The sequence below is a fragment of the Amphiprion ocellaris genome, chromosome 5 (assembly GCF_022539595.1).
Source record: "Amphiprion ocellaris isolate individual 3 ecotype Okinawa chromosome 5, ASM2253959v1, whole genome shotgun sequence".
NCBI lineage: Eukaryota > Metazoa > Chordata > Actinopteri > Pomacentridae > Amphiprion > Amphiprion ocellaris.
Window position 1 is genome coordinate 20,367,693 of NC_072770.1, and position 25,327 is coordinate 20,393,019.

At 39.6% G+C, this 25,327-nt stretch overlaps 4 protein-coding genes across 5 annotated transcripts in view; 2 read left to right on the forward strand and 2 right to left on the reverse strand.

Moving 5' to 3' along the window:
* Nucleotides 1–154: 154 nt before the first annotated feature.
* zgc:64106 (uncharacterized protein LOC393348 homolog) lies at nt 155–10,775 on the reverse strand. The gene is made up of 6 exons (XM_023289287.3): nt 10,474–10,775; nt 6,711–6,950; nt 5,541–5,630; nt 5,219–5,407; nt 3,770–3,879; nt 155–705 (listed from the first exon to the last, which is right to left on the reverse strand). The coding sequence occupies exons 1-6, from the start codon at nt 10,631–10,633 to the stop codon at nt 526–528; spliced, it is 969 nt and encodes a 322-aa protein (XP_023145055.2). The 5' UTR covers nt 10,634–10,775; the 3' UTR covers nt 155–525.
* A 4,565-nt stretch (nt 10,776–15,340) lies between these two features.
* aqp7 (aquaporin 7) lies at nt 15,341–20,526 on the forward strand. The gene is made up of 6 exons (XM_023289280.3): nt 15,341–15,704; nt 16,609–16,735; nt 16,820–16,957; nt 17,073–17,191; nt 17,331–17,548; nt 17,734–20,526. The coding sequence occupies exons 1-6, from the start codon at nt 15,567–15,569 to the stop codon at nt 17,918–17,920; spliced, it is 927 nt and encodes a 308-aa protein (XP_023145048.1). The 5' UTR covers nt 15,341–15,566; the 3' UTR covers nt 17,921–20,526.
* On the reverse strand, nt 18,295–21,936 carry tpgs2 (tubulin polyglutamylase complex subunit 2). Its single transcript, XM_023289281.3, has 7 exons — nt 21,765–21,936; nt 21,561–21,640; nt 21,385–21,472; nt 21,119–21,259; nt 20,835–20,948; nt 20,522–20,685; nt 18,295–20,033 (listed from the first exon to the last, which is right to left on the reverse strand). Exons 1-7 carry the CDS (start codon nt 21,838–21,840, stop codon nt 19,815–19,817), a joined length of 882 nt encoding a protein of 293 aa, XP_023145049.1. The 5' UTR covers nt 21,841–21,936; the 3' UTR covers nt 18,295–19,814.
* A 90-nt stretch (nt 21,937–22,026) lies between these two features.
* The window catches only part of kiaa1328 (KIAA1328 ortholog), a 51,931-nt gene continuing 48,630 nt past the window's right edge, over nt 22,027–25,327 (forward strand). For both annotated transcript variants that reach the window (XM_055010498.1, XM_023265079.3), the window contains exons 1-5: nt 22,027–22,153; nt 22,614–22,643; nt 22,751–23,025; nt 23,170–23,270; nt 23,440–23,555. In XM_055010498.1, coding sequence (XP_054866473.1) covers nt 22,099–22,153; nt 22,614–22,643; nt 22,751–23,025; nt 23,170–23,270; nt 23,440–23,555 — 577 coding nt within the window. In that variant the 5' untranslated portion in view covers nt 22,027–22,098. The remainder of the gene's footprint in view (nt 22,154–22,613; nt 22,644–22,750; nt 23,026–23,169; nt 23,271–23,439; nt 23,556–25,327) is intronic.

Consider the following 25,327-nt stretch of genomic DNA (forward strand, 5'->3'; position numbering starts at 1 on the left):
CCTAATGGACCACACAGCACTTTTTTTGTTGAAGGAAAACTATTTCCAGAATGACAATTACTCTCATCTGGCGTCTGTTGTAAGAATTTCTATTTTTGGCGACTAACCACATTTAGCTTGGTAGTCAAAGCAATGCAAGAAAGAGAGAAGAAGCTTTTCCATTGTAGTAAATGTTTATTTCTTTATAAAGGGCACAGTACATTAAATGGTCACAGTTAGGTACCATTTATTGGAAACCTGTGGACTTTAGTCTTTTATAGACTATGCATGTCAGTTGAGGTTACTGCAACTTCACTATAATTCCTCTTTTTGTCATACAGACAGCTCTATACATTACATCAGAAATGCACGTCAGAAGTGCAATAAGAGGGTGGAATTTGACCTTCTGTCTGTTATCAAACCTCACCAGATTCAATTCAATTTTATTTATGTAGCGCCAATTACAGTCAAATTGTCTCAAGACGCTTTACAGAACCCATATGCCTGACCTCTCTTGATACACTGAGCCCTTCTCAGATGGCTGCTTCAGAGCTTTGATGTCAGTCTCTCACAGACCTCGAAATCCTTGACAGCGAGGGCGGCATCTCGAGCTAAAGGGGCAGGAAGAACGAGGGAGCAGTCGCTGTCAAAATACCTGCCAGTTATCCCCTCTAGTTCTTCTGCTATTGCACAGTAGATCGGGCTGACTGCACCTCCTTCTGAAGACTGAGAGGGGGACAAAGATGGTGGAGAGGAAATGCGTAAGAATAGTCAACAAAAACTACAGATAAATGTTTCTGCAGGTCCCAGTGTGCAACTGGGAAGTTTGTGGAATGTCTAAACTGATGCTTGTCCAGTATGACCAGTTTCCTTTACAGATACAAATCAGATCCGCATCAACACAGAAGGATAACTTTTGGCTTCATAAGTGTATAATTGTCTCGTTTCTTGCCCTGTCTGAATTTCTTGTAGCAGTGTTTTCAGATCAAGGCTATTTCTCTAGTGTGTATAATGTTGAGAAATTTTAGAAACATAAATATACACTTAAATGTGCTGGAATGCTTCTGCAAACACAGCTACGTTGATTATACTGGTCATAATTCTGGCTTGCTTGGGGTAACATAAACACACTGCTGGGTTGCTCATGTTGGGTTAGGGTTAGGGGTTAGGGTTAGACAGGGTTTGACAAGAAGACACAGTTTTTGTTGTCTGGGACAATGTTAGTTTTCATAGAGGACCACTGATTTGGGAATGGTTCAATATGAACCCTCAAGTTATTGTGGTTTTTCTGCCACCATATTCTCCCTTTCTGAATCCTATCGAAGAATTCTTCTCTGCATGGAGGTGGAAGGTATATGAGCGGCAGCCATACTTTGGGAAAATCTCTTGCAATCAGTGGTCTTGGCATGTGGTGATGTTTCTGTTGATGCATGTCAGGCTGGATCAGACGCACTAGGTCTGTCTTTCCAGAGAAAACACAGCTTGTGATGTTGATGAGGTCCTGTGGCCTGACCAGGCTGAAAGAATTGATGCAGACGTGGTGTAAATATTTGCATAATGTACTGTGTACAATACAGTGCTGTATTTTTTCGTCTAACATTATTTTTATTTTGAAATGTACAGTCAGTCACTGCAATGGCCCCTCTCTGATTCATTTATAGGATGCATTTGTGTTTAAGTTGTCATTTTTGAGGACTGTATCATTTTTTTACACTTCATGTGAAAACACAGTGAGAGAGGAGTGTTTTGTATTTAGCAGTGCAGTGTCCTACTTTTACTTCGTGTCTTAATTTTGAAAACAAAGTTCCGATTTTGACAATAAAGTGCACTTTTGACACAAGTGTGCAGTGCTTTGTGAATTGTGTTCAAATAAAAAAAATAGTGTGCAGTGTGTTGGGAAATGTGTGCTATTTTTCAGAAACAGTGTCTTATCAATTGAGAAAAACTGTATTACCCAGTAAGAATGAAAATTAAAAATAAAAAGCTGCATCAGTGTAAAAACTCACATTTAACTAATGTAGAATTTTGTTCAAGCCGTGTGACTGAGTTTGACATCATGAAAAGACAGACACACTGCCCACCTGCTGCTTTTACAGTTTACAAATTAAATCCATTTATCATCTTTAGGACAACAGTGTCGGAATTATAATGCTTTTTATACACACTCAGCTCAATTTTAGCGGTCAGTAGATGAGTCTACAACAAAATTAGTGAAATTGGATTATGTGCAAATATTCTGCTTGCTGAGATTCATCTGACTGCACTCATTGAATATTGTGTTATCATGCTGCAGTAAAATGACTCAAACACACAAAAATATCCAACATCGCACAAAGCCAAAAGCAAACCAAAAGATGTTTACTGAGGAGCACATAATCCTATTATTGCTTTAATTTCTAAATGTAGATCAGCTCAGTGGTGGTTTCACCACAGATGAGCTGTGAAACGTGGTAATGCTTCATCTTGTTTTTCTGGTTCTAACAATCTGGTTTGCACATCAAGCTTAAATTCTGGCGGCCACAGCTAATCACTGGAACTGTTGTAGTTAAATATCTTAGCAAGAAGGAACCTTTGTGTCTTGGTAGGGTTTCCAGCCGGAAGGAGACAAACCAGTTTTTGAACACTGTACGCCGAACGCTGAACGGCAACTTGTGGATGTGAATTTGTGCACTTTGGAGATTTCTGGGAAACCAATAAAGACACTGTGTGCAAGGCAAGTTAAAACAAGTTGGACTTTCATTCACTGGTACGGTTATTAAGCGCGTCAATTAAGTTTTTATGATTCCCAGTTGGATGCTCTCAGTGGCTTAAAGCATTGGCTTAGCCCCTTTAACACAAGTCAAAAACTGTTTTCTCTCCTTCCGGCTGGAAACCCAATCTAGACACAAAGGTTCCTACCTTATATAGGTAAAACCGACAATTAACCAATAAGGCGTGAAACCCACTGACACCAAAATAATTAAAGAGCATTTTCAAATCTGCTCCTACACACCAGCCCCTAATTGTCATGGCAGGCAGGCAGACAAGACAATTCAATACAAAGAAAACAACCATAGGAGCAAGATGTAAAACCCCAATTTACACATTTAATGTCCCAGTTTATACTTCTTGAACCAAACAAAGTTTAGACACTGGTCTCTCAAGAACACTGTTTTTAGTTTTCAGTTTGACAGAACGCACTAAGCTCTTTGCATAAGGAAAGATCTCCAACGTTTTGCCAAGAGGCCAGGAACCCCGGGGAGCTGAGGAATCCATGATAACAACAATATCCCCGACAGTTAAATTTCGTTTTCTTTGGTTCCACTTCTGTCTTTCTTGCAACAGTGGCAAGTATTCACGAATCCATCGCTTCCAAAACAAGTCTGCAATGTACTGAACTTGTCTCCAACGACGCTTCACGTACATGTCAGACTTGTTTTGGAAGCGATGGATTTATGATTCCCGGTTGGATGCTCTCAGTGGCTTAAAGCGTTGACTTAGCCCCTTTGACAGTCGCCATGGAGCAATTCTTGCTCGTCCAGGTTTGGGAAATAACAGATTAGAGGCTTTTCTCTTGGGTTTAGGATTTCTTAAGAATCCCAGCTTGTCTCACTAACCCTGCTCAGCATGCATTCTATCAATGTGATGGATGACTTCATAAAAATTCACAATAAGTCCGTCCAACCAGTTCCTCAGCTTAGTCTGTAAACCCAGCCAGATGATATCGAGAGCACTAATATGAGAACCGAGCCAAGCTGATGACACAACAATAAGTGTAGTCAGTGCTTATGCAAAGCAAGATGGTGCTTACCTTGAAAAAGAAAAACCCGACAAGATTAAAAATACAACGGACCCACAGCGGATAGTGTCTCATCACTTCTGTCATGACAACACCAGGGTGGACTGAGTTTGCAGTGACACCTACATGCACATAAAGACAGAAAGACATATATCGCATTAGGGGAAAACAGAGAAGGTGACAGAAATTGTAAACACGGGCAGTCTCAGTAACAAGTCCTTGAATGCAGGATTTGATCTGTTGGTTGGTTTGATCTTCCAGCATGACCCAAACAGAGAAAATCAGTTTCAGATGCAATGCTTGGCTGCAAGTTAAAATTCCCATCTGAGTCTTCTGTAGAGACTAGTTGTATGATCAGGAAAGTATGCTCTTTTTCTTTACAAAACAAAAGAAAAAAATTATATGCCAGAGATTCACATTGTATAATGGGTAAGGTACTATCAGTAAGGTGTGATCAAACCAATAACTTGTTTGATTGCACCTTGGAGCAGAGCTGGCAGCCAAAGACGTGAGCAGAATAGTGTGTTCTTGGCAACTGAATTTCAAAACAAATCACAGACAGAGCTGGTAAATAAGCAAACAGTGGAGTTAACAGAGGGGAGATTCAAGAATAGGAATATGATGATGACCACAAGGTGCATTATTGAAATCTGTTTCAAGGTGTTCTGCTGCATATCAATCAATCATCTTTTATTTAAAGTTCATTTACAGTATTATGAAGACAAATAAACAGAAGATGGAGGCAGGCCAATAAAAAACTGAGATAAAAATTGGAGTTAAAAGTGTTAACATGGCTAATTAATGGATTAACAATATAACTATTTAGAATAAATAGAGTCACTAAGATTTAAGATGAAAAGAAAAACTGCTAGAAGTAAGATAACATAAAATTACCTAAACCTAAATTGTCTTATTGATAAAAATTAGGCAAATTTTGGATTGTTTCTCATTATATACCAACTTGTAGGCGCACAGTAAGTAAAGCTGGATTTCCAGATCTCAGTAAAACAGCTGGTACCTGCAATGTGGTCCGATTGTTTGGGTCTGCATTAACAGACAGCAGCGAAGTAAAGAAGTAAACACTAAGGGCCTGTACAGCTCACAATGATGACTAATGTAATTATACTATTTATTATAATATGTGGGAAAAAAACTGTTTCCAAATCCTTTTGTGGCTCCAGACAAAGACCACAAATCAGAAAATGACAAAAATCTGGAGGTGTGGAGTTTTTATCCATTTTCTTTTAACCATTTCATTTGTGAGTCTGACAATGACTCAAGTACAATGCTAAACTGGAAGAGAACTTTCTAAAATAAAACTTTTATATTCACATAAAATTAGAATTTTTCCTTTTCGGCTTCTTCTCAAAACAGAACACTAGACATGTCTTTTGCTATCTATGTTGCTGGTAGCGAACCAATGCTATAACGAGAATCACAATGCTGTTGATATTGGCCTACCTGTGTCCTGTAGCCTGTGGGCTAGCTCGTTGGTGCAGATGATATTGTGCAGCTTAGTGTGGTTGTAGACTTCATCCATGAAATAAGTGAGGTTCTCGCCACGGAAGTGAGAAAAGTCCACTTTACCCCTCTTATGGTTAACAGAGCTGACGGTCACAATACGGGCTGGAGCTGAACGCTTTATCAGGTCTGGGATGGAACAGAAACATGTAGAGAGAGGAGAGGAAAAGAGATGACACAAAATGAGAGGTTGTAGAATTTCATGACAATGCCAGACAGATGTAACCATCATGTCATGTATACTTGCTAGAATAAAGCTTACCTAGCAGCAGGTTGGTGAGAAGAAATGGTCCCAGATGGTTGGTGGCAAAAGAAGCCTCCAACCCATCTTTGGTTATCTGCCTTGGCAAACCTGATAATAGAATTTAAAAAATAAGATAAACTTTATTGATCCCACAGTGGAGAAACTCCACTGTTACAGCAGCTCAAAAAGTATAACGGCAGTATAAGAATATATTAAAAACACAGTGCAAAAATAGCAGAGAACATTCTATACACAAGATGAAATTTTCAAGAACATTATATGCAAAAGTATGAGGTTGTAACAAATTATTGCACATAAGTAAGTGGAACGTGTATGAAGAAGAAAAAAGAAAAGTGTGGCAGTAAATGACGTAGACCAGTGAAGCTACAATGCAGCACTGTACAGTCTGACTGATGTAGGGATGAAGGACCTGCGGAAATGCTCCTTCTTACACTTGGTGTAAATGTGACCTACAATTATATTTTATACATCAAAAAACATGTACAACTGTGCAAATAAATGAGCACAAAACTAACAGAATTTCTGCTTTACAGTTATGCGTCCTCACTGTAATTACAACACAACCTGACCCTGAGCATGGTCTTATGTCACCTCTCTCTGTCACACAGCTGTTTTTGTCATTTAGAAGCACATTGACATATTCAGTCCCTGGAAACATTACGTTCCTTTGTAATCACCAACCTGCAGAGTAGTAGCCTCCTCAGCCTGTGAACAGTTGTGAACATGTAAATATTTCATCTGTTGCTCTGCAGCAAGCTGCCCAAGTTGACCAAACAAAGCTGTTGGTGTGCTTATATACCTATCCAATTAACAGCATGTGTTGTTATGCCAGTTTTTCCACTGTGAAGACAACACCAGAGGTTCACATCCGATTTGGCTTCCAGATGTGTGACATATGGAAAATTATGAACAGAATGTTCTCTTCACAGGGCTTCTGTTTTTAATTATTTCATCCTTCTTACATTCACTGGTGTTTTTTTTAGCTTGTGAAGCTAAACTAGCCAAAACTGTTTTTTTTTTTTTGGCTTATAGTTAGTCTTAAGAAAAGTCCAGAGAATCCTGCTTGTAGTCATTAATGTAATTCAAGTATATAGTCTTTGGGTTGGTTTTGGTTCCCAAAAGCACAAAAGTGCCCAGTAGAGCAGATTCCATTCTGGCTTAAATCACCTGATACTCCTGCATTGTTGACAAGGATGTGGAGAGCGTTCTCTTCCTCTAAAATCCTCTTAGCAAATGCTCTGACAGAATCCAGAGAGGAGAGGTCAACCAGACGCAGATGTACATCAGAGTTTCCTGTTTTCTCCCGGATTTCGTTAAGTGCTTCTGTGCCCCGGACTTCACTCCGACAAGCAAGGATCACACGGGCCCCACGGCGAGCAAAGTCCAGGGCAATAAACTTCCCAATGCCTGGCGGAGTGAAAGAGAATGAAAGCTACTTTACTATTTTATAACAACAATATTCAAATAAATACGATCAATCAACATGTGACTTTTTGAAAAGACAACGATACAAGTGCACTTTACATGCATTTGTTGCAGTACATCAAAATAAATTGTAAAAACAACAGGACCTTTTTTTGCCTCTCTGTTATGTAGTACTGACGTACACTTGGAGAAGCCTGTTGTTCTTGGGAAACATAAATTACTCAAAGAATGTGGAAAACAGTTTCAGATGTTGTAGAGGGTAGGTCGGTTACCATAGACCATATTGCTGTGTGTCTGCATATCTGTTTGTCTTCACTGTCTGATAAAACCTGGTACAGTGCAGTGGGACCACCACAGAGGACATTTTGATCTTAAATTTTTCACTGTGGAATCTGCATGTTCTCCAAGTGTTTGCAGCTCAAACAGACTGGAGACCCAGAAGTTCGATATATTAATACAACACTTATATAGATGAATGCTGGTCAAGCTGGATGAGCTTCCTGAAAAATGTGCAAGCAATTTGTCCAGGTTAAATGTGAGTCAGACTTCCAGCACAGCAAAAATCAGTAAGATGACTGTATTTCTGAATAAACACCAGGTCCTCTGATCTCACTCAGCAGGCAAAAGTCAACTGATCTTATCGTTACAAAATAAGTGGTGTGTACTGGGATTTTGCAACGCCATGATGGTAATGGTAAATAGAATCTGTGGTTGCATTTTAATCTAAAAGGATTAAAATCCAGACCCGAGAGAAAAACTGCTTTCAAATTCTCTCATACAGCTCCGTGGGAAGCTTGTTCTGTTTGTGTACATAAAGTCAGGTTTATGCTGAAGTATCTGCTGCACTATTTGTGTTATGTCAGTTTGAAACTTTAAAATCCTGCACGGCAACTTTAATAAAAGTTCAATACATGACATTAAAGGACAGCGGTAATATTTTGGACGTCTGACGAAACAGAATCACTACTGAGGAAGTAGATAAACTAAAGAAATTGAACACAAAAGAAACAAAATTGTTTTTTAAAGGCAGGAAAATGGATCCTTGCAGGAAACCTTCAGTAACTGGGATTAGTTCAGGTTGAACTGAATCCACTCTTATGTAATGTCTGTCTGAACAAGTTTGAGTAAGTAAGGAATTATTAAGTTTTTACTCAGTCTTTTCATGAGAAGGCAGTCTTCTTTAATTAAATAAACTGGGAAATTAAATCACGATGTGAATTCAGAATGGAGAGCTCTAAGAGGAAAGTCTTCAGCATACAATTTAACATTTCGGTATTTGAATTATAGTTATTCAAGCTGCACAAAGCAAGATTTTCAAGTTCCTCTCTGGTATGTGCCCTCGTAACTTTCTAAACAGTTCTAGGATTGTTTGGTAAGAATGTGTGTTTTTACCAAAACAACAGGAAAGCAGGAAAATGTGGGGTGCTGATAAGAGTAGAAAATTAAGCCCTAATGTGGAAAATATCATTACAGGTCCAGCAAAATTGTCTGTTAAAATCTTTCTCAGTGTAAATTTGACTAATGCTCCTTATAACTGTACTAGACTGTCATGTTATTCCTGCAGTTAATTGCAAAATTTATAGAACTTTGAAGGTAAAATATGTTTGTGATTTGTTTTCTCCTTTGCAATGACAGGTAGTCCAGGAGAGTCAAGGCCACATTAGAGTGGCACAAATGTGAACCGGGCAACTGGTCAGAGGACCAAAATGCAGGGCAACCAGTCAGGCAGGCATGATGTGAGTGATAATAGCAATCATTTTTCTGTAGAAGAAGCTGATGAGAATCATTCTTAGTTAAGATGACTAGCCAACCCATAATAACCCACTTGGTGTGTGTTTAATGAGTAACAACCTGTTTGTCAATCAGGTGCAGAGAGTACAGCAGACTGCACAAAGTACTTTGCTGAAAAAATAACTGTGTATCATTCATCATCATTAATGATTAAAATAATAAGCATCTCAACACAGATCTCATTTTCAACACAAGGCCTCAGCATCAGGAAATCGCTATAATTACTTTAATGCCCACTTCATTTGATTTAGTGGCTCCTAAGTCAAATGACCACATACCATCAGACACACAGCCATTCACCCACAGCAGTTTTCTTCTTGTTTATAGTCAAACTTTACAAGTGACTTTAATTCACTACAGTGTTTTTTTTTTTTTTTTTGGTTTTACATTGTTCCACCAGGGGCTCTTGTATTTAACCCTTAAGTGCCACTCCTGGGACAAATCTGTATCTGTTGTACAACCATTTTTCAAAGATTACCAGGTGTGACACATTTGCCAAAGAGGCTGCCTGGCAGTGAAATGACTAAAATGGGTGCAGCATTTGTTGTGCTTCATTTCTGTTACATCAAATTTAGGTGTCACTGACACATTATTAGGCTGATATTTACTCTCTAATTCACTGCTTTGACTAGACAAAAGGAGAAAAAATCCGACTTATTCTGACCTGGTGATAAGGATAAGGAGACTTACCCCTCCCAAGCTGTCTCTTATCCACAGAGCACAAAGTTGTTTAGTTTGACTGTTTTGCAGCTGCTACTGACAAAATCGAGGGATTTTAGAAAATATAGAATTCCGATATGTCCTCAGGGGTGATACTGAATTAAATTATATCGTTTATAAGGCTCAGTTAGTCTCAGTGGAGTTATTGGATCATGGGACACTGGAAAGCCCCGTCAACAGTGATGCATTATTCGGGACACAGATGAAGATGGCTCTTGGTGTGGTTTGGTCTGGTCTGATATGTCCCCAAAAACAAATCCTAGAAGACCTCACAGTTCACATATAATCCACTTTCTCAGTGCCTTTTTACATGTAACACTTTTTGCATAAATCATTATTTTTCATATTTAGTTTTGTCTCATATTTTGATGCCTCCACTCTTTTCTGCTCTTGTAGATTTAGTAAAAGTGTAACAAGTGCTCAGGAGAGTCCAGCTACATCTTTAAAGTGATGGGAACGGCTGACATAATGATGCGTAACTCCAGGGTAAACATGAAGTAACATGTAGCACGAATGACTTATTATGAGAGAGGACCCAATGAATTCCATCCAAGACAAAGTGCTTTCTGTTTTTCTGTTTACTTCATGCATCTCATGCCCTTTGGAGCTTAAACGTCCACACATGTTGACTGCTTTCCCCTCGTTCTGCGCTTCGTCCCAAACCATCGGGAGAAATTACATTCATGTGCGCACTAATGCTGACCTCTTCTCTAAGTTAAGTGCAACAAATACAGAAGGCATTACTGTAATAGCATGCTTAGGAAAATATCTTCGCTGGTGAATCGTATGTAGCTATGCACTAAGCATACACAAAATATGACCCTGAACTTTGGAAGCGGATAACAATCCTTCACTAACAGGGTTTGGACTGTAATTGATATGTGAAAAGACCCAAGTAAGAGCACAGCTGAGAATATGCAATTTACTGTTGTAACACCGATGATCTTGCAGATCTGTATTATAACATAGCTTTAAAATGTTCTATTCTACCAACCCGTATTGGCTCCAGTCACTATAGCAGTCTTCCCTGTCAGCCGCACCTCGCAGGTTCGCGGATTCCAGCGTGCGTAATTCCGCTGTATGCGCACAAACACCGTCAGCAGTGCCGTAGAAATGGCCCACACAGGGTGGCAAAACATATCCAAGTACCCCATTGTCCTGTCAGAATTGCCCGTCTGCAATTAAACCAAAGGCACAGCACTGCAGGAACAGCTCTCCACCATGCGCCTCGCAGGTTGCCGCTCCGGGTAGGAGGTGTGCCTTAAAGCGTTACAGCCTGAGCAGCAGTCAACTTGCAGCTGGGACATTTATTGAGGCAGAATTGTAGGTGGCGATGGGCCGAGGGGCTGTGCTCTCTGCCAATTGCATGATATTTAAAGAAATAGGCTAAAGTTATTTTCGTGAAACCGTCTGGGTTTGATGTTCTCAGTGCTTGGTAAACGTTGGAAGTGACTGAAAGCAGAAACAGTCACTAATTGAAAGGGCGTTTTTTTTCGTCAGCAGGCAAGATAGTTGAGATTAAACCAGTCAAGCCATTTTGCCCAGGCAAATTTCAACCATCTGGGCATTCAAATGTTGTCAAAGTTTTCTGCAGGGAATTTGCAAGAAACTATTCCAGGGTCAAAAGTTGTGAGTTTTCTCAGGAAAGGCATCTGATCTGGTATCTTTGCCAATTTACTAACTAAATCTCTATATTCTAATAAATTAAGCTTTTAGGCTTATGAGTGTTTGAATCTTATTCCTAACAAACATACTTTAAAATCATTTGAGGGCAACAGACACATAGTGTGGTACTGTAAAGTGGTTGTGCTTTTGTCAGGCCTGCTCCTGCAGGCTCCAGATAGGCTTCTTCCCCCCCCCTTCTGTTTCTCAGGTGTGTTCAGCACAGAGGCTGCGGCAGCGGGTGTTCCCAATCAGTAATCAGCATCAGGTGGTGCTGGCCAATCAGAAGTGACCTCTTATATATATATATATATATATATATATATATATATATATATATATATATATATATATATATATATATATATATATATATATACACATATACACATATATATATAGTACTCTGCATAAATTCCTGGGTTTTCCAGTTTCTTTGAACCATTTCGGTGGTTTCGTATTCTGTATAGTATTTTGTTGAGTATAGTCTTTCGGCTTAGCTTAATGGTCCGTCTTAGTCGGGTATCTAGTATCGCTAAGTCAGTTTGGTATTTTGATCCTGGCCATTTGTTTCCTTTGTTGTATTTTGATATTGCGTTTTTTTCACTTTCCTACCTAGGTTTTACCTATAGTGGGTTAGTTGTGTTCCCCGCCAGCCCTCTATAGGGGATCTCCTTGAGTTTGGTTAGATTCTTGGTTGCATGTATTCTGCGTCATTTCCGGTATTAGTTTCCAGTCTAGTTTTTGTTATTGTATTCTGTAAATAAACTCTGTTGTGTACTCATTCATTCTTTCTCATTCCTGCAGCTGAGCCTCACTGAAACCGTAACCGTTTTGTTGTATCCCCTTACACTACTGCTCCACAGGGAACAGAGGGACTAGGCCAGAGTCACAAGATTGCAACACAAGCAGAGGAAACAGCTCTTCTAACAGCTGTAATGTAGATTGTACAGGGAACATTTGTGACTGCTTTACTATGCATTTGTAATTTACATGCTCCTATCCTCACAGCTACTCGATGTTGTGCATACCAGTGCAGAAACATGCTAGTTCACAATTTTCCACAACTGCTCCCCACAATTATACAATGTTCTGTCTGGCCAGCAGTCCAGAAACCAACACACTGTATTATCCTCTCAAAAGAATATCACTTCTTAAATTGTTCTTCAAAAAGCTCTTGGTTCTTCACAGCAGCACCATCAATTGAAGAACCTCTTAGTTTAGCAGTTCTTCACATATTTTGTGGGGTTCTTTCAAATACTTAAAGGTCTTCATTTTTATTGGAGTTATTTGGTTTGGTGGTGGGCGAAAGCATAAAACTTAAGCTGAAACTGACAATTTATTGATCATTAAGTTCATAAAACAGTGAGTAAAGCCCACCACAATTTCACAAATCCCAAGCTGTCATCTTATATGTTGTTCTGTCTGACCAACAGTTCAGAAACCAGCAGGGTGAATTTAATGCAGTGCTCTCAAAACAATATCAGCTCTTAAATAGTTCTTCAAAGCACTTGTCAATTGAAGAATCTTTTTATTCAGGAGTTCTTCAAATACTTAATGTGATTCTTTCAAATACTAAAATCTTTTCATTTTTATCGGAGTCTTTTGGTTTGGTGGCAGATCTTAAACTATTTTATTGTTGATTAATCATTTGGTACAGTGGCGTAGTGGTTAGCGCTTTCGCCTTGCAGCAAGAAGGTCCCTGGTTCGCGTCCCGGCTTTCCCGGGATCTTTCTGCATGTGAGTTTGCATGTTCTCCCTGTGCATGCGTGGGTTTTCTCCGGGTACTCCGGCTTCCTCCCACAGTCCAAAAACATGCTGAGGTTAATTGATTATTCTAAATTGCCCGTAGGTGTGAATGCGAGAGTGACTGTGTGTCCTTGTATGTAGCCCTGCGACAGACTGGCGACCTGTCTAGGGTGTCCCCTGCCTTCGCCCGAGTCAGCTGGGATAGGCTCCAGCACCCCCCCGCGACCCTAGTGAGGATTAAGCGGTGTATAGATAATGGATGGATGGATTAATCATTTGGACAATAAAACATCAGAAAACAGTGAGTGAAGCCCACCACAATTTACAAAATCCAACATTCCACAAACCAAAATATTAAATGTATGCTTACATTTGACATTTTTTCCCCATAAAAATTACCTAAACAACTATCATTGTATTAGCAAAAGAGAACCAGGTGAGTCCACAAAGAGGCATCTTGAAAATGTTTCCTTGAACTTTTTTTGGTAAAGTTCTTTCTTTCAATTCATGATGTCTAAACAAAGCATTTTTGGTTGCTATTTGAGGCCCCTTTGAGGGTTCTTTGTGGAACTAAAAATGGCTCTTATTTAGCATCAGAAGAACCATTTTTTGGTTCCAATTAGCACCTTTTTTTCTGAGAGCAGGTGACAACCAGACGTTACATCCTCTATGAGAAGTTAGGGTGGCATTCACTTACTACTTGAAATTAACAACACTATCTTTCATTTAAATTTGTAAAACTATCCTAAATAAACTGCGGTGTTACTTATCATCACGTTTTAGACTAAGAAATATGAGTTACTGAACTGAATGACAGGATTGGATTTACTTGGAAATCCCATTTAAGAGTGCGGAATTGGGAAAAAACTGCTTTCACTTCCTCTGTCCCTCACAGGTGGAACCAGTGAGGGACTTTTTGAAGTTAGGCCTCTGATAAAGATGGTTTCTTTAATGCATTCTGCTGTTTTTCTTAGCTTGACTGTGATGTGTTTGTGTAATGTGTAATGTACATGTTGAAATTTGCCTCTATCTATTTTATACATGTATAATTATCATTGTGTATTTTCAGAGCACAAATGTGAAGGGAAAATTTGCTGTTATTTGTTTTTACCCCAGAATAAATAAAGGATATCAATAAATCAGTCAGTCAAAAATCGTTTGTGTCCCACTTCACTGGAAACAAGCACAGCAATGTTCACAGTGTTGAGAGGAAGTGGGATAGGCAGGGTTTGGTTTCCAAGTAAAGGCAGAAATGTTTTGCAGGAAATGCTTTGTGCTTGCAAGATCAGAAATGTAAAAATGCTTTGTTCTGTGCAGGAGGGTTTTATAGAAACACAAGCAGACACTTTTATCAACGTAAAGAGTCAACAGCCATGTCAGGGGTGCTGTGAGCTTATGTGGACATGCTAATGTGTTCACATCGACAAGACTAACATGCGGCTGTTAGACAAGTACAATGTTTATTTCCCACATTAACATGCTAATATTTGCTAATCACAGCAAAGCATACAGACGAAGCTGATCAGAATATCATTGCTTTGCAAGAATTGGAGAATTTTTTTTGCGATGATGCTGCTGGATGAAAGAGCGAGGGATCTCCAAAGAGGTTGCAATTAATCCTGCAGGGAACATGAACATGTGTTAAAAGACCTAATGGCAACCCAGAAAAAAAGTTGTTGTGGCATGTTATTGCAAAGTGCAGACATTAACCTCTGGGTGGCACCAGAGGAAAAGTTATCAGAGTAAATACAACCAAAGTCATGAGGCTTTCACATTTTCATTAGTCACATGGTTGAATGTGCTATTTACATTACTAACCTATTTTCACCAACAACAGCATCTTGCATTTGAAATGTGAGAATTGTTTTCTGGGTATTCTTTAGCTTTTATAGTCACCATAAAGGATGTAATCTATGTGTGACTTTGGAGCCATCCTTTCAATCAATACTGTCTGTTGTTTTTTCTCATTCTTGTATGATCTCGTTGCAGTAGTAAAAATGCTGCACAACACGCACAAAACAACCTTATAAAGCCTTATAAACTGAAAAGGCAACAATTACGCAATATCTAGTTTGTAAGCTAGAACTTTACAGAAGCACATTTGTCTTTCTGAACAGAGTATTGATTTTGTAAAATCTGTCCATCTTGCATATCACTGATACACTATAAATATAAAACATCTCCAACTGAGCCTCTCATTGAGAAAGTTTTTCATCAGGATGTAGTATTTCTACTAAAAGGACCCTCTTCATGACAGACATGTTTGACACAACAGGCAGATTTTTTAAAAAACCTTTTACCTCATTGGTTGAGCACTCTCAGCATAATGCAAAGCTATTGGAGGATGTGTTGGACTGTATGAGCCTGGGCATATCTGGGAGGAGGGGTGACTGAGTCCAGGCTATATATTGGTCAAATCTCAGTGGGTATATAAAAGAGAGACACACACTTATACACTCATAAAGAGAAAGTTTGTGGAGAAAAAGAAAAGTTTGAGGAGAGGATTCAGTCAGTACTGGGTTTGTTTGTGGACTAAATGTGACATGGGAGAAACCTCATAAATTCTTCACAGGAGTCTGAACCTGACTGACCTTTATTTTTTGTTGATTTAAAAAAAAAAAAAAACAACCTGTACCAAAACAAAGGGTGCAAAGGGAAGAAGAAGAAGAAGAAGAAATGAAGAACTTGATGCAGTCAGTAGAAGTGGGGGTCTCTCAGCGGAGGGGAGTTAATGTAACTCGACCCAAAGTTTGGCTAAAGAATGAACTTGTTCGTGTGGGACTTGCTGAAACTCTTTGCACGTATGTCATGATGGTAAGAAAACATTCATTACAAAAGACAACTACAGTGCTCCGTGCTTTGACAGAACTTACAGTAATCACTTATAAACTGTCTCTTAAATCCATCATTCTGGTGACAACTTCTCTTTTCACTGATGAGCTCTTCTGTCTGTTTTGAACATTAATGGCTGCTTATCTCTAACAACCATACCCCATTAATTATTAATGTGTTGCTCTTTATCCCGATAACCTTCCCCCAAAATACACACACACACCCACACAAGCGCTTTTCAGAGTCACATGGCGGGGGTCGTGGATGGGGATTGGTGGGTGTCAGTGGGTGAACCAGGAAATCTAGTGTTACTCGAGGAACGGTCAGGCAGCGAGCCACATGGAGAGGGTTGCAAAAGTCACATGTTGTCTGTCAGCTGTTCCAATAAACCCTGTACTTAGCAGCCTCAAGAGTATGCACACACACACACAGGCACAATGAAGACATGGTCAACACAGCATTAGATAAGGACGGGCGCACACACACGGTGATATTGTATCTTACATTAAGATTGCTACGCTTGTTATTGGAAAACCAGACTCACTTTTGACCTAAATGCTCATGACTAGTTGAGGAAGAGTCACACATTTCCTGTTTCCGGAATGAATGGCCGATTTTTCAGTGTCAGCTTTCTATTTTCTCCTTGGACAAGCGAGAAAGTGCTTGAGTTTAATTTCTCTTATACAATAAACAGTCCTGTGGTTAAATTTTTTTTTTAACAAACCACTACTTCTTCACTCAGATTATGAATTTCTCATATGACCTGACATAACCCAGATTGCTACTGTCCTATTTAATTATCTGGATAATTTCCCTTTTAATTTCCTTGTCTGTAAAACCTTGTCGGTGACTGTGCTTGTAAATTCTGTGTCCTCTTTGTGTCCAGGCGTTTGGTCTGGGGTCTGTGGCTCAGGTCGTGACTGGACAGGGAGCGTTCGGACAGTACTTCAGCATCAATGTGGGTTTTGGGCTCGGTGTTGCTATGGGTGTTCACGTTGGAGGGAAGGTCTCAGGTATTAGAGCTGCTCTTTTTAAGTATTGCACACAGCTTTCTGATCGCTGTTGAGCTGACATATTTCCTATGCTTTTTTTGTCAGGGGCTCATATGAATGGAGCAGTGTCATTCACAATGTGTGTGTTTGGCCGCCTTGCATGGAAAATGTTGCCCCTGTACATTTTTGCACAATTGTTGGGGTCATTTCTGGCAGCAGGGACAATTTATGGGATCTACTATGGTGAGGACACACCACTGTACAAATTCAAATGGACTGAGCACTGAATGCCCGGTATTGCTGTATCTTTGTTTGCAGTCGTACATGTGTGCTTTGTCAATGTTGTTTTCATGTGCAGAGGCCATTCATGACTATTGTGGAGGAAACCTGACTGTAACTGGTGCAAAGGCCACAGCTGGTATCTTTGCCACCTATCCTGCACCATACCTCTCCTTGATGGCTGGATTTGTTGACCAGGTACCCATGAAACTGGATTAAAGGATTACAGCTACAAATCACTATCATCTGACACATTCTGTGTTAACCCTTTCTTTGTTGTAGTGTTTTACACATGGTTGTCTTGTCTCCACATTGGTGTCTGTGCTGTGTGTGTCAGGTGTTTGGCACAGCGATGCTCCTGCTGTGCCTCATGGCTCTATCTGACCAGAAGAACAAACCGGCTGCAGCGGGTGGCGAGCCTGCTGCGGTTGGTCTCCTGGTGGTGCTCATTGGCATTTCTCTGGGCAGCAACAGCGGCTACGCTATCAACCCCACCAGAGACATTGCACCCAGAATCTTTACTGCCATAGCAGGCTGGGGAACTGATGTGTTCAGGTAAGCAGGACTAATTTATTGTTTTTTTTTTTCTGTCAAAAGTCCCCTGTTGCGACATGCCACTTTAACTACGGGTCAGCAAAGGGCAAAAAAATCTGTGAATTATTAAATACATTGAAAAACTTTTATTTTTTTTGACCTATCCCTTTCTCTCTCTCTCTTCTTTTTTGTCTTTACATGTGTAGGGCTGGAAATGGGTGGTGGTGGGTGCCTCTGGTTGCTACCCCCGTTGGAGGAGTACTGGGAGCAGGAATATACAAAGTGTTCGTGGAACTGCACCACCCACCCCACTCTGAACAGGCTGAGGGGTCAGCAGAGGAGTCTATCCCTCTGGAGAAAGACCAAAACATCTGTGCTAATGTATGTGTATGACATCCCCAACTATGCAAACAACTAAGTGAATGTGTAGCCGTGCGGACATTTGTACGCAGTGAAAACATTCCACGTCGACAAAGGGTTAAAAAGACCAAAACTATTTGCTTGTGGATGGGGAGCGAAGTACGTTTACAAAAAGGGAGACTGGCTCAAATAAGGTTTGGTTTTCAAATTTACACACACATTAATATCATCAGATTTAGCTACTCGACTGGAAACAGTTTAATCGACAGAGATTTTAATACATATAAATTATATTAGACATTTTGACGAGTCATACTGAGGTTTGTGTCTCTTTGTTCCCTTCCGTTTAAGTTTAAAAGGGATTAAACAAAGCTAAAGCTATTTTATAAATGAAGAATGAACAGAAACACAGTAACTAACTTTTTAATATTGAGGCAATAGCAGCTGATACAACCATGAATATCATTCGTTATAACAATCAACAGGGGACCACTTATATGGTCGTAGAAACCTCAGAGTATGTAAAGAGAAGAAAACAGTGCTAATACATTGCATTAAAAAAAACAAACATGTATCTTTGTGTAAGTCAAATAGAAACAGTAGGAGCTGGCTTCTCACAACTTGAAAGGGCAACAGCTCAATTAAAGATAATGCACATATTTGTCCTTCCACCAAGCCAGTGCACAGCAGCCAAAAGACAAAAAGTGTACATGTGTCCTCTCCAGAGTACTTATAACAAAAACTTAGTCCTACATGTTGTATCAGGTCTGTTTACTGTTATTCTTTTGGCATCAAGAGCCGTAAATGAATGAAGATGGATAAAAAATGCTGGCTATAACTTTCTCATATTAGTTCATAAATATGGAATAATCAGAGTGGCTTTTATGATCATTATACAGAGCAGTGGTCCTAAACTCCAATGCAGCTTTTCACCTTTGTAAAGTTTACATCAGTGAATCAATGGCCTGTGAGTAACATTGATTACTAAAGCCTAACTTCATGGTTTATTGCCAGTCCTTGACATTGTAACATTTCATGCTAAGGTTTGCACACACACTTTAGTGATGTAAGGTTCGATACTGAAGCTTAGAGTTCATGAGCTGTTCAAACTGACGCTTGGTATTGAAGCCTGAACAATTTTAGTGAGTCGTATGATCAGCTTCTATTTGTAGAATCACACTATGACTTACTTTCCATTTTCAAAATGTTACTACTACTCTTCAGTCGTATAGGCTGAACCTACAGTATTACTTTCAATTACTGATGCTTTGATGTAAAGAAATGCGTTACTGAATAAATTACAAACTTTATTAGGAACTTTACACATTATATATATATATATATATATATATATATATGTATGTATATATATATATATATATATATAAATAAAAAACAAAAAAATTGTTGTTGTATAATGCATTAAAAAATGAGCAACAAATAAAGCACAGTGATAGTAACTGCAGTTATGAATGGATGGTGTCCTTGATAGCAGCAGTGGTACATTTTGACACATCAGTATTATATGCTATGACAGCAGCACATGATTATATTTCTTGAAATGACTGCTTTAAATTACTTTTTACCAGGAGTTGTCACCAGCGAACGCGAAATAAATTAGTTTGTGAATATTGTAACTGGTTCTGATGCAATTAGCTGGTGATTCAAAGACTAATTTCTCCATCATGCTCAACCTTCCCTTTATCAGATAAATACCACCTTAGCCATGTGTTGAGCCAGCAATACGCCTTGTTAAGCATCTCTTTAGACATGCAGCTTAGTTTTTGGACAACATGCTCTCACATTGCATAGAGCTTCCAACACACTGAGTCCAGTCAACGAAAGAATTGCAGGCTGCTCTTTGAAGCCATGTTGATCATACAAATAACGAGGTTGACTGAAATGTCTTTCTTGGATGTGAACCTTCTCACCGCTTCGTTCCGCTGTGTCTTCCTATGTTGCCTTGGCCCTTAGCGGTACTCCCTGAGCCACACTGTGTTGACTGCTTCTTCTTGGGGGCTGGTGCCTTTGATTTGCCTTTGAAGGCCTTTGTAGGATCCAGCTTGTTGAGATAGGAATCTCCAGCAGGATCTCCAAGGCTGAGTTCACAGCTGAAGGTCAGCGGCTGGTAAAGGGATGCCCACTGCTGCACAGGGAACCAGAGTATTGACAGTTTGAAATAAACTCTTTAGTTATGTGGACAAAAAAAACATATGCATTACAAATTGCATGTAGCAGGGGCACACTACAAAGAAAATCTGAAAAATATATTGTTCCTCCTTTGCTCAGTTTTTCAGCAATGCAGTTTTTATGCTCAGGAAATTGTGGCATTTAATGCATATGAGTAAAGAGACTTTCAAAGGGTGACAATGACAAGACACCTATCATATTTCAGTTGGGGTAAAACACTTTGATACTTTGTGTAATTGTCTAAAAACTCTGAGTTATGTCATTGTATTAAAATATTTAATGAGCCAAAATTGTAGTATACTGTAAAGGGATCATTCTGAACAAATTTTATTTTGTATACCTGTATTGGTTCCAAGTGTTGTTAATATCATTACTGAATATTACAGATGCCAAATGCAACATATGGTTTAAAAAAGACTGATTAAACATTCAGCCATTTGCTACCTTGGCCTGGGGACTTGGACCATATGGGGTGAAGGCATACTGCCACTCAGGCAGACCCAAGTGGGTTATCATCAGTCGGTAGTAGGAGGTAAAGGTTGCTGTCAGTAAATGCCAGCACAGTGAGCGGTCTAGGAACCAGATTTCACTCTGCTGGGCAACCACACCTGGAAAATACCAAAATCAACATCTAAATGATGCAACTCATACTTTAACACATGCAGATAATATATTAATTCTTCAAAACCTTTTAAAGTTAACTTTTTTGCTTAGGGAATACCGAAAAGGCACAATATGTGAATACAAAGCAGAACACCTGGAGTGCAGTTTTTGTAGACCAGGCACACTTTGCCATTCCCTCCGCAGGAATCCAGCTCAAAGACGCGGCTCCGAGAATCAAAATGGGGTGCAGCGGGCGCATGCTCCAAACCTGACAGATAGCATTAATGAATCTTGAGTAAATATTTACTGTCCAGTCAACAGTTCATTCATTAGCCTGCTTTCTGCACAAGTGAGCACACATAAACAGACATAATTGAACTTGACATGCTGTAATTGTTGAGCTAAGCCCACATGAGGCTCTGACAGGTGAATTTTTACCTCTTTCTGTGCTGCTCTCCTCCCAGTCCAGGTCAGCCAGTGAGGGTGCATTGGGAAGGGAGAAAAATGACACTGGTTGGAGCAGTGGGCACAGCCTGGCGACACTGTTAATCATCATACATCCTAAAGGAACACATTCATCTGAAAAAAGAGACACAGGATTATGCTAAAGAGCATAAAAAATGGGCATTTAACAGTATCACTTTATGTTAGCAATTTCATTTGAATGAACGTGGAATTTTGTGAGATTTTTAATTAACACCTACTATCTAGTTTAACGCTCCAGGTCAGTGTAAATCCATCAGTTGTCAGATAGAAATCTCGCAGGTCCTCTGGCAAAATACACGTGTTTTTCTGAGGAATAAATGAATCAGGTTCATGAATGAGACAACAATGTACTGCCAGACCAAAAGAAAGACATCTGTCAGGCTGATTTTGGCACCTGTTCCCATGACAGCAGACTCCTCTTCTCTGCAGGCTCCCTCTCTGCAAAACGCACATCGACCACACCAGGCATGTTCTCTGAAACAATAAGGACAGCCTAATGAAATTTAACACAACTGGTACTCATGAAAACATAATTTATGTTTTGCTAGCTAACCTGAACGTTAGCTGCTAGTTTCAATACAAATGTCGAAATACACACCAAGTATTCGAGTAATGCCAAGTGTGAGTCTCTCGGCTACACCTTTAAACGACAAGCTCTCTTTCGTCTCCTCCATTTTTACGTTTGGAATCACAAATTTGTACAAAACACCGGATACATCTGCAGGTATCTGCACTGCATCGTTCACTCGCTCAGTTCACAACGGACGCACAGGAAACGAAGTGCAGGTGGACGTAGTAGTGACACATGTTTGAGCCAATAGAATGCCAGCTTTCTACGTACAACCAATTAACTCTTCAGATGCAAGAAAAAGGCGGGACTATAATTCCTTAGCAACGCTTGGCTCTCTGGGAGTGGTGGCGGTTGATTCAACATGGCGGCAGCAGCGAGAAGAAGTGGCAGTTCGGGAATATTTTGGATGAATGGCGGTAAACTTCTCTTAATGGACTACATTAACTTCATTAACATGCACTCGTCTGTATAAATCCTGTAGAAAGATGTAACGCTTTTCGAAAGAGTCTCCGGAAAGTTGTTGTCTCTGAGGAAGTGGGGCAGCCTTTTAGCTAACTACCTTTTTAGCAGCTACTGTGTTGAATAAAGATCACTCAACGAACTACTGCTTTCAAGTTGCATTAAGGCTAGATGTTTTATATCGAAACTTGTATTGTACTAGTATTGCTGCGCACTGTCGCTGTCAGACGAATGTGTTAGGTATTCTAATGCTACTCACATTAACACAACTTAAAGACTATCATCAGTAGTAAACAATCTCATTCATTTCTTGCTAACATAAGTTTTTTCGGTAATTAAAGCACATGCTTTACCAGCTTTAGATACACTGACTGGACCTTAACTTAAGTACATGTCTTCTCTTTGTGTTCTTCCCAGATGAAGAGCATCCTTTGGTGTTTGTTCCTGGTGAGTTTCGGTGCTACTATTTACGCAGTTTCAAACACCTGAAAGAATTTTATATATCTCATATCCGGTTGTATCCTGTTATTGTGTTTTCCCACAAACTGTCTAAGGAGTGGATGAAGAGATGAAGACGCAGACCCCTTTCAATTTGGGACATGGCAGCGCCAGTGCATCCAATAGAAGAGGCTCCAAAATGCAAATAAGGGGTGCTTTTGACAGTAAAAATCAGGCCACACAAAAGAGAGGGGGCAAAAAGCAGGCTGTCTTACAAAGGGATCTTCCTGGGGCTTATATTAAGGAAAAAGTGTCAGCCCACCACACTGCTGCTGTGACCACTGAGCAGATGCTTTTCTCCCCTTCCGGTACATTTTTCCCCACATCACAGGTAAACCGGTGTTTTGTGTGTAGGCTATTTTTGTCTCCCTCCCATGAAAGACATGTTTGAATCCATGGTTTAGTACAGTATATAGATACTGACGGTATGTTACTCCTAACAAATCTACGTGCTTGTTACCTATTCTTCATGCAGGTAATCAGTGAGACCAGCAGAACTAAGAGCGAGGTGTGTTTGAAAGACCTCTGTCCGGAAGATAAGCGCCGAATTGCAAACCTCATTGAAGAACTTGCTAGGTAGTCAACAGGATATGACACTGAACTCTGAGATGGTGATGCTGTTAATACACTGTAATGAATAGGACAATTTAAAGTGCCATGGAATTAGTTTAATTTTTGACTCTTGCTCTTTGAATGCATTAAAAATACTTTTCTTTTATCTTTTCAATTATTTCTTGTCTGACAGAGTGAGCGAGGAGAGAGAGGAGTCAGTGCAACGCCTGAAAGATGAACAGGGGAACTTTGGACGAAAGATCCAGCAGCTGGAGCAGCAGAACCTGATCATAGCACAGGAGAGGGAGAGTATCCTTTCAAAAATAAACACAAACATGCTGTGGCGAGACAGATTGTGATTTTTGCATTAATTAATTTGAGGTGATTTGTTGAAGTTGTCATGTTTTGATGAAATGGTAAGGTTGTTAATGTGCTCTGTGGGTTTATGGTTTGAGCAGTGAAGGATGCAGTTTTGTTGATGTGTTTTAAAATCACTTTGTCTTTTAGTAATCGTCAGAGAACTTTACTTTGTTTCATCACATTTAGTGTGCTTTTTGGTGTGTTGATTGCTGTTTGGAAGACTGTAGTGTCTTAACATTATAAGCTTTTTACCAAGTTTTGTACCATGAAACAAGCAATCGCTTCATAATTCCAAGGTATGATAGAACAGAGTTTCCATGATGAGAGGCACTAAACTGGAATCATGGTCCTAAAATCTAAGTGTGAGTATGAGTTTTTTTTGCCATTATTTGATTCTGTAAAGGATTTCATGGTGAAAAAAATTATTTAATCAAAAGAAAAACAATATTGAGTTATGTCACTTATTAGCAAGTTCAGAAAAAAATATTTTTATTAATTTTTCATGCTTTTGTTTGGAATTTAATTTTGTTGTCAGCACCTTGTGCCATATGGTTGCCTTTTCCTGTAAGATACAATACAATACAGTACAATACAATACAATACAATACAATACAATACAATACAATATTGTAGATGTAAAAAGATGTGAAAGCACTTAAATTACTGACTAGACTATATGGTTCTATTGCTGCCTGCGCTGTTCTAAAAGTATGGCTGCAGGGGGCAGTGTTGTCTTAGGTAAGGCCATTCACAGCCTTTGGGCAAAACCCTTCAATCTGATACAAAAGGCAGAGAAATAGAGCAGATGCATTTAAATTATTTGATGCCTGCTGCAGTTGTCTTTTACAAGTGCTTGTAGCTTATCCGCTGTTGTGTACAGAATCAATTTCATGGTTGGAGCTGTAGCCCAAACCATCTAATTCATCTTATCAGTAAAAGATGAATTTTGATATCCACTGAGAAGATTAAGGCGTTTTTTTTTTTGCCATGTATTTTTTGTAACCTTTACAGAGTAATCCTCAGTTCTTCCTTCTGAAAATGAGATGAGTTGGATCATCAGCTGATTTTTGATGATCTGACATTGCGTTAGTGCTAGAATTATAATGCTACAACCCACCTACTGTCTTCATAACAATTCTGCTCAGGTCAGTGCTGAGCATGGCCAGCAGTCAATTTAGGTTAAAAACACTGCGAAATATGAAGAGTAATTGACCCGGCTGGTAAATTGCACGATTGGCAACGGCGGCGGGGAAAATTAGGAAAGCACAACTCAATTAAAGGCACTTTGGCTCGGAGACTTGGCATTTACACCAAACTTCTAAACTCCATTAAAAAGGTATTTGAGAGGAAAAAGTGTTCGGATTCAAGCACCTCGGGGGGGATAACGTAGTCTTTTAAAGTGTGTACAAGAGTCATGAAGGCTCTTCTCAGGCAGAAGGTTCCGGCACTTCTTGGAAAGGTTAAGGAGACACCAAAGGCAAACACACTGAATGAGAGTCTTGTCAAGTCTAATTCCATTATGCCTCAGCTTATCTTATCTAACCAAGATTCAGGGTTGTCAGGGGCGCAAAGAATGTAGGGCTATACCTTAGCCCCAAGCCACATAGGATGAGAGCGAAAAGCACCCTTGATATTTGGGATGTTCAGCTGACATTTGGAACTGACTGGCACACAGGACTGAATTTGTGTTTGAGATAGGAAGGACGCCTTTCGTACTTCAA

Bases quoted from the DNA above. Each gene is read 5' to 3' on its own strand.
- zgc:64106 (XM_023289287.3), bottom strand. From the start codon at position 10,633: ATGGGGTACTTGGATATGTTTTGCCACCCTGTGTGGGCCATTTCTACG. The intron at 5,408-5,540 runs GTAAGCTTTATT...GTTCCATCCCAG, and splicing joins TCTCACCAACCTGCTGCTAG to ACCTGATAAAGCGTTCAGCT. The intron at 706-3,769 runs GTAAGCACCATC...TCCCCCTCTCAG, and splicing joins TCGGGTTTTTCTTTTTCAAG to TCTTCAGAAGGAGGTGCAGT.
- aqp7 (XM_023289280.3), top strand. From the start codon at position 15,567: ATGAAGAACTTGATGCAGTCAGTAGAAGTGGGGGTCTCTCAGCGGAGG. The intron at 16,958-17,072 runs GTGAGGACACAC...TTTCATGTGCAG, and splicing joins AATTTATGGGATCTACTATG to AGGCCATTCATGACTATTGT. The intron at 17,549-17,733 runs GTAAGCAGGACT...TTACATGTGTAG, and splicing joins TGGGGAACTGATGTGTTCAG to GGCTGGAAATGGGTGGTGGT.
- tpgs2 (XM_023289281.3), bottom strand. From the start codon at position 21,840: ATGGAGGAGACGAAAGAGAGCTTGTCGTTTAAAGGTGTAGCCGAGAGA. The intron at 21,473-21,560 runs GTGCCAAAATCA...TTTATTCCTCAG, and splicing joins GTCTGCTGTCATGGGAACAG to AAAAACACGTGTATTTTGCC. The intron at 20,949-21,118 runs GTAAAAATTCAC...GCTATCTGTCAG, and splicing joins GGAGAGCAGCACAGAAAGAG to GTTTGGAGCATGCGCCCGCT.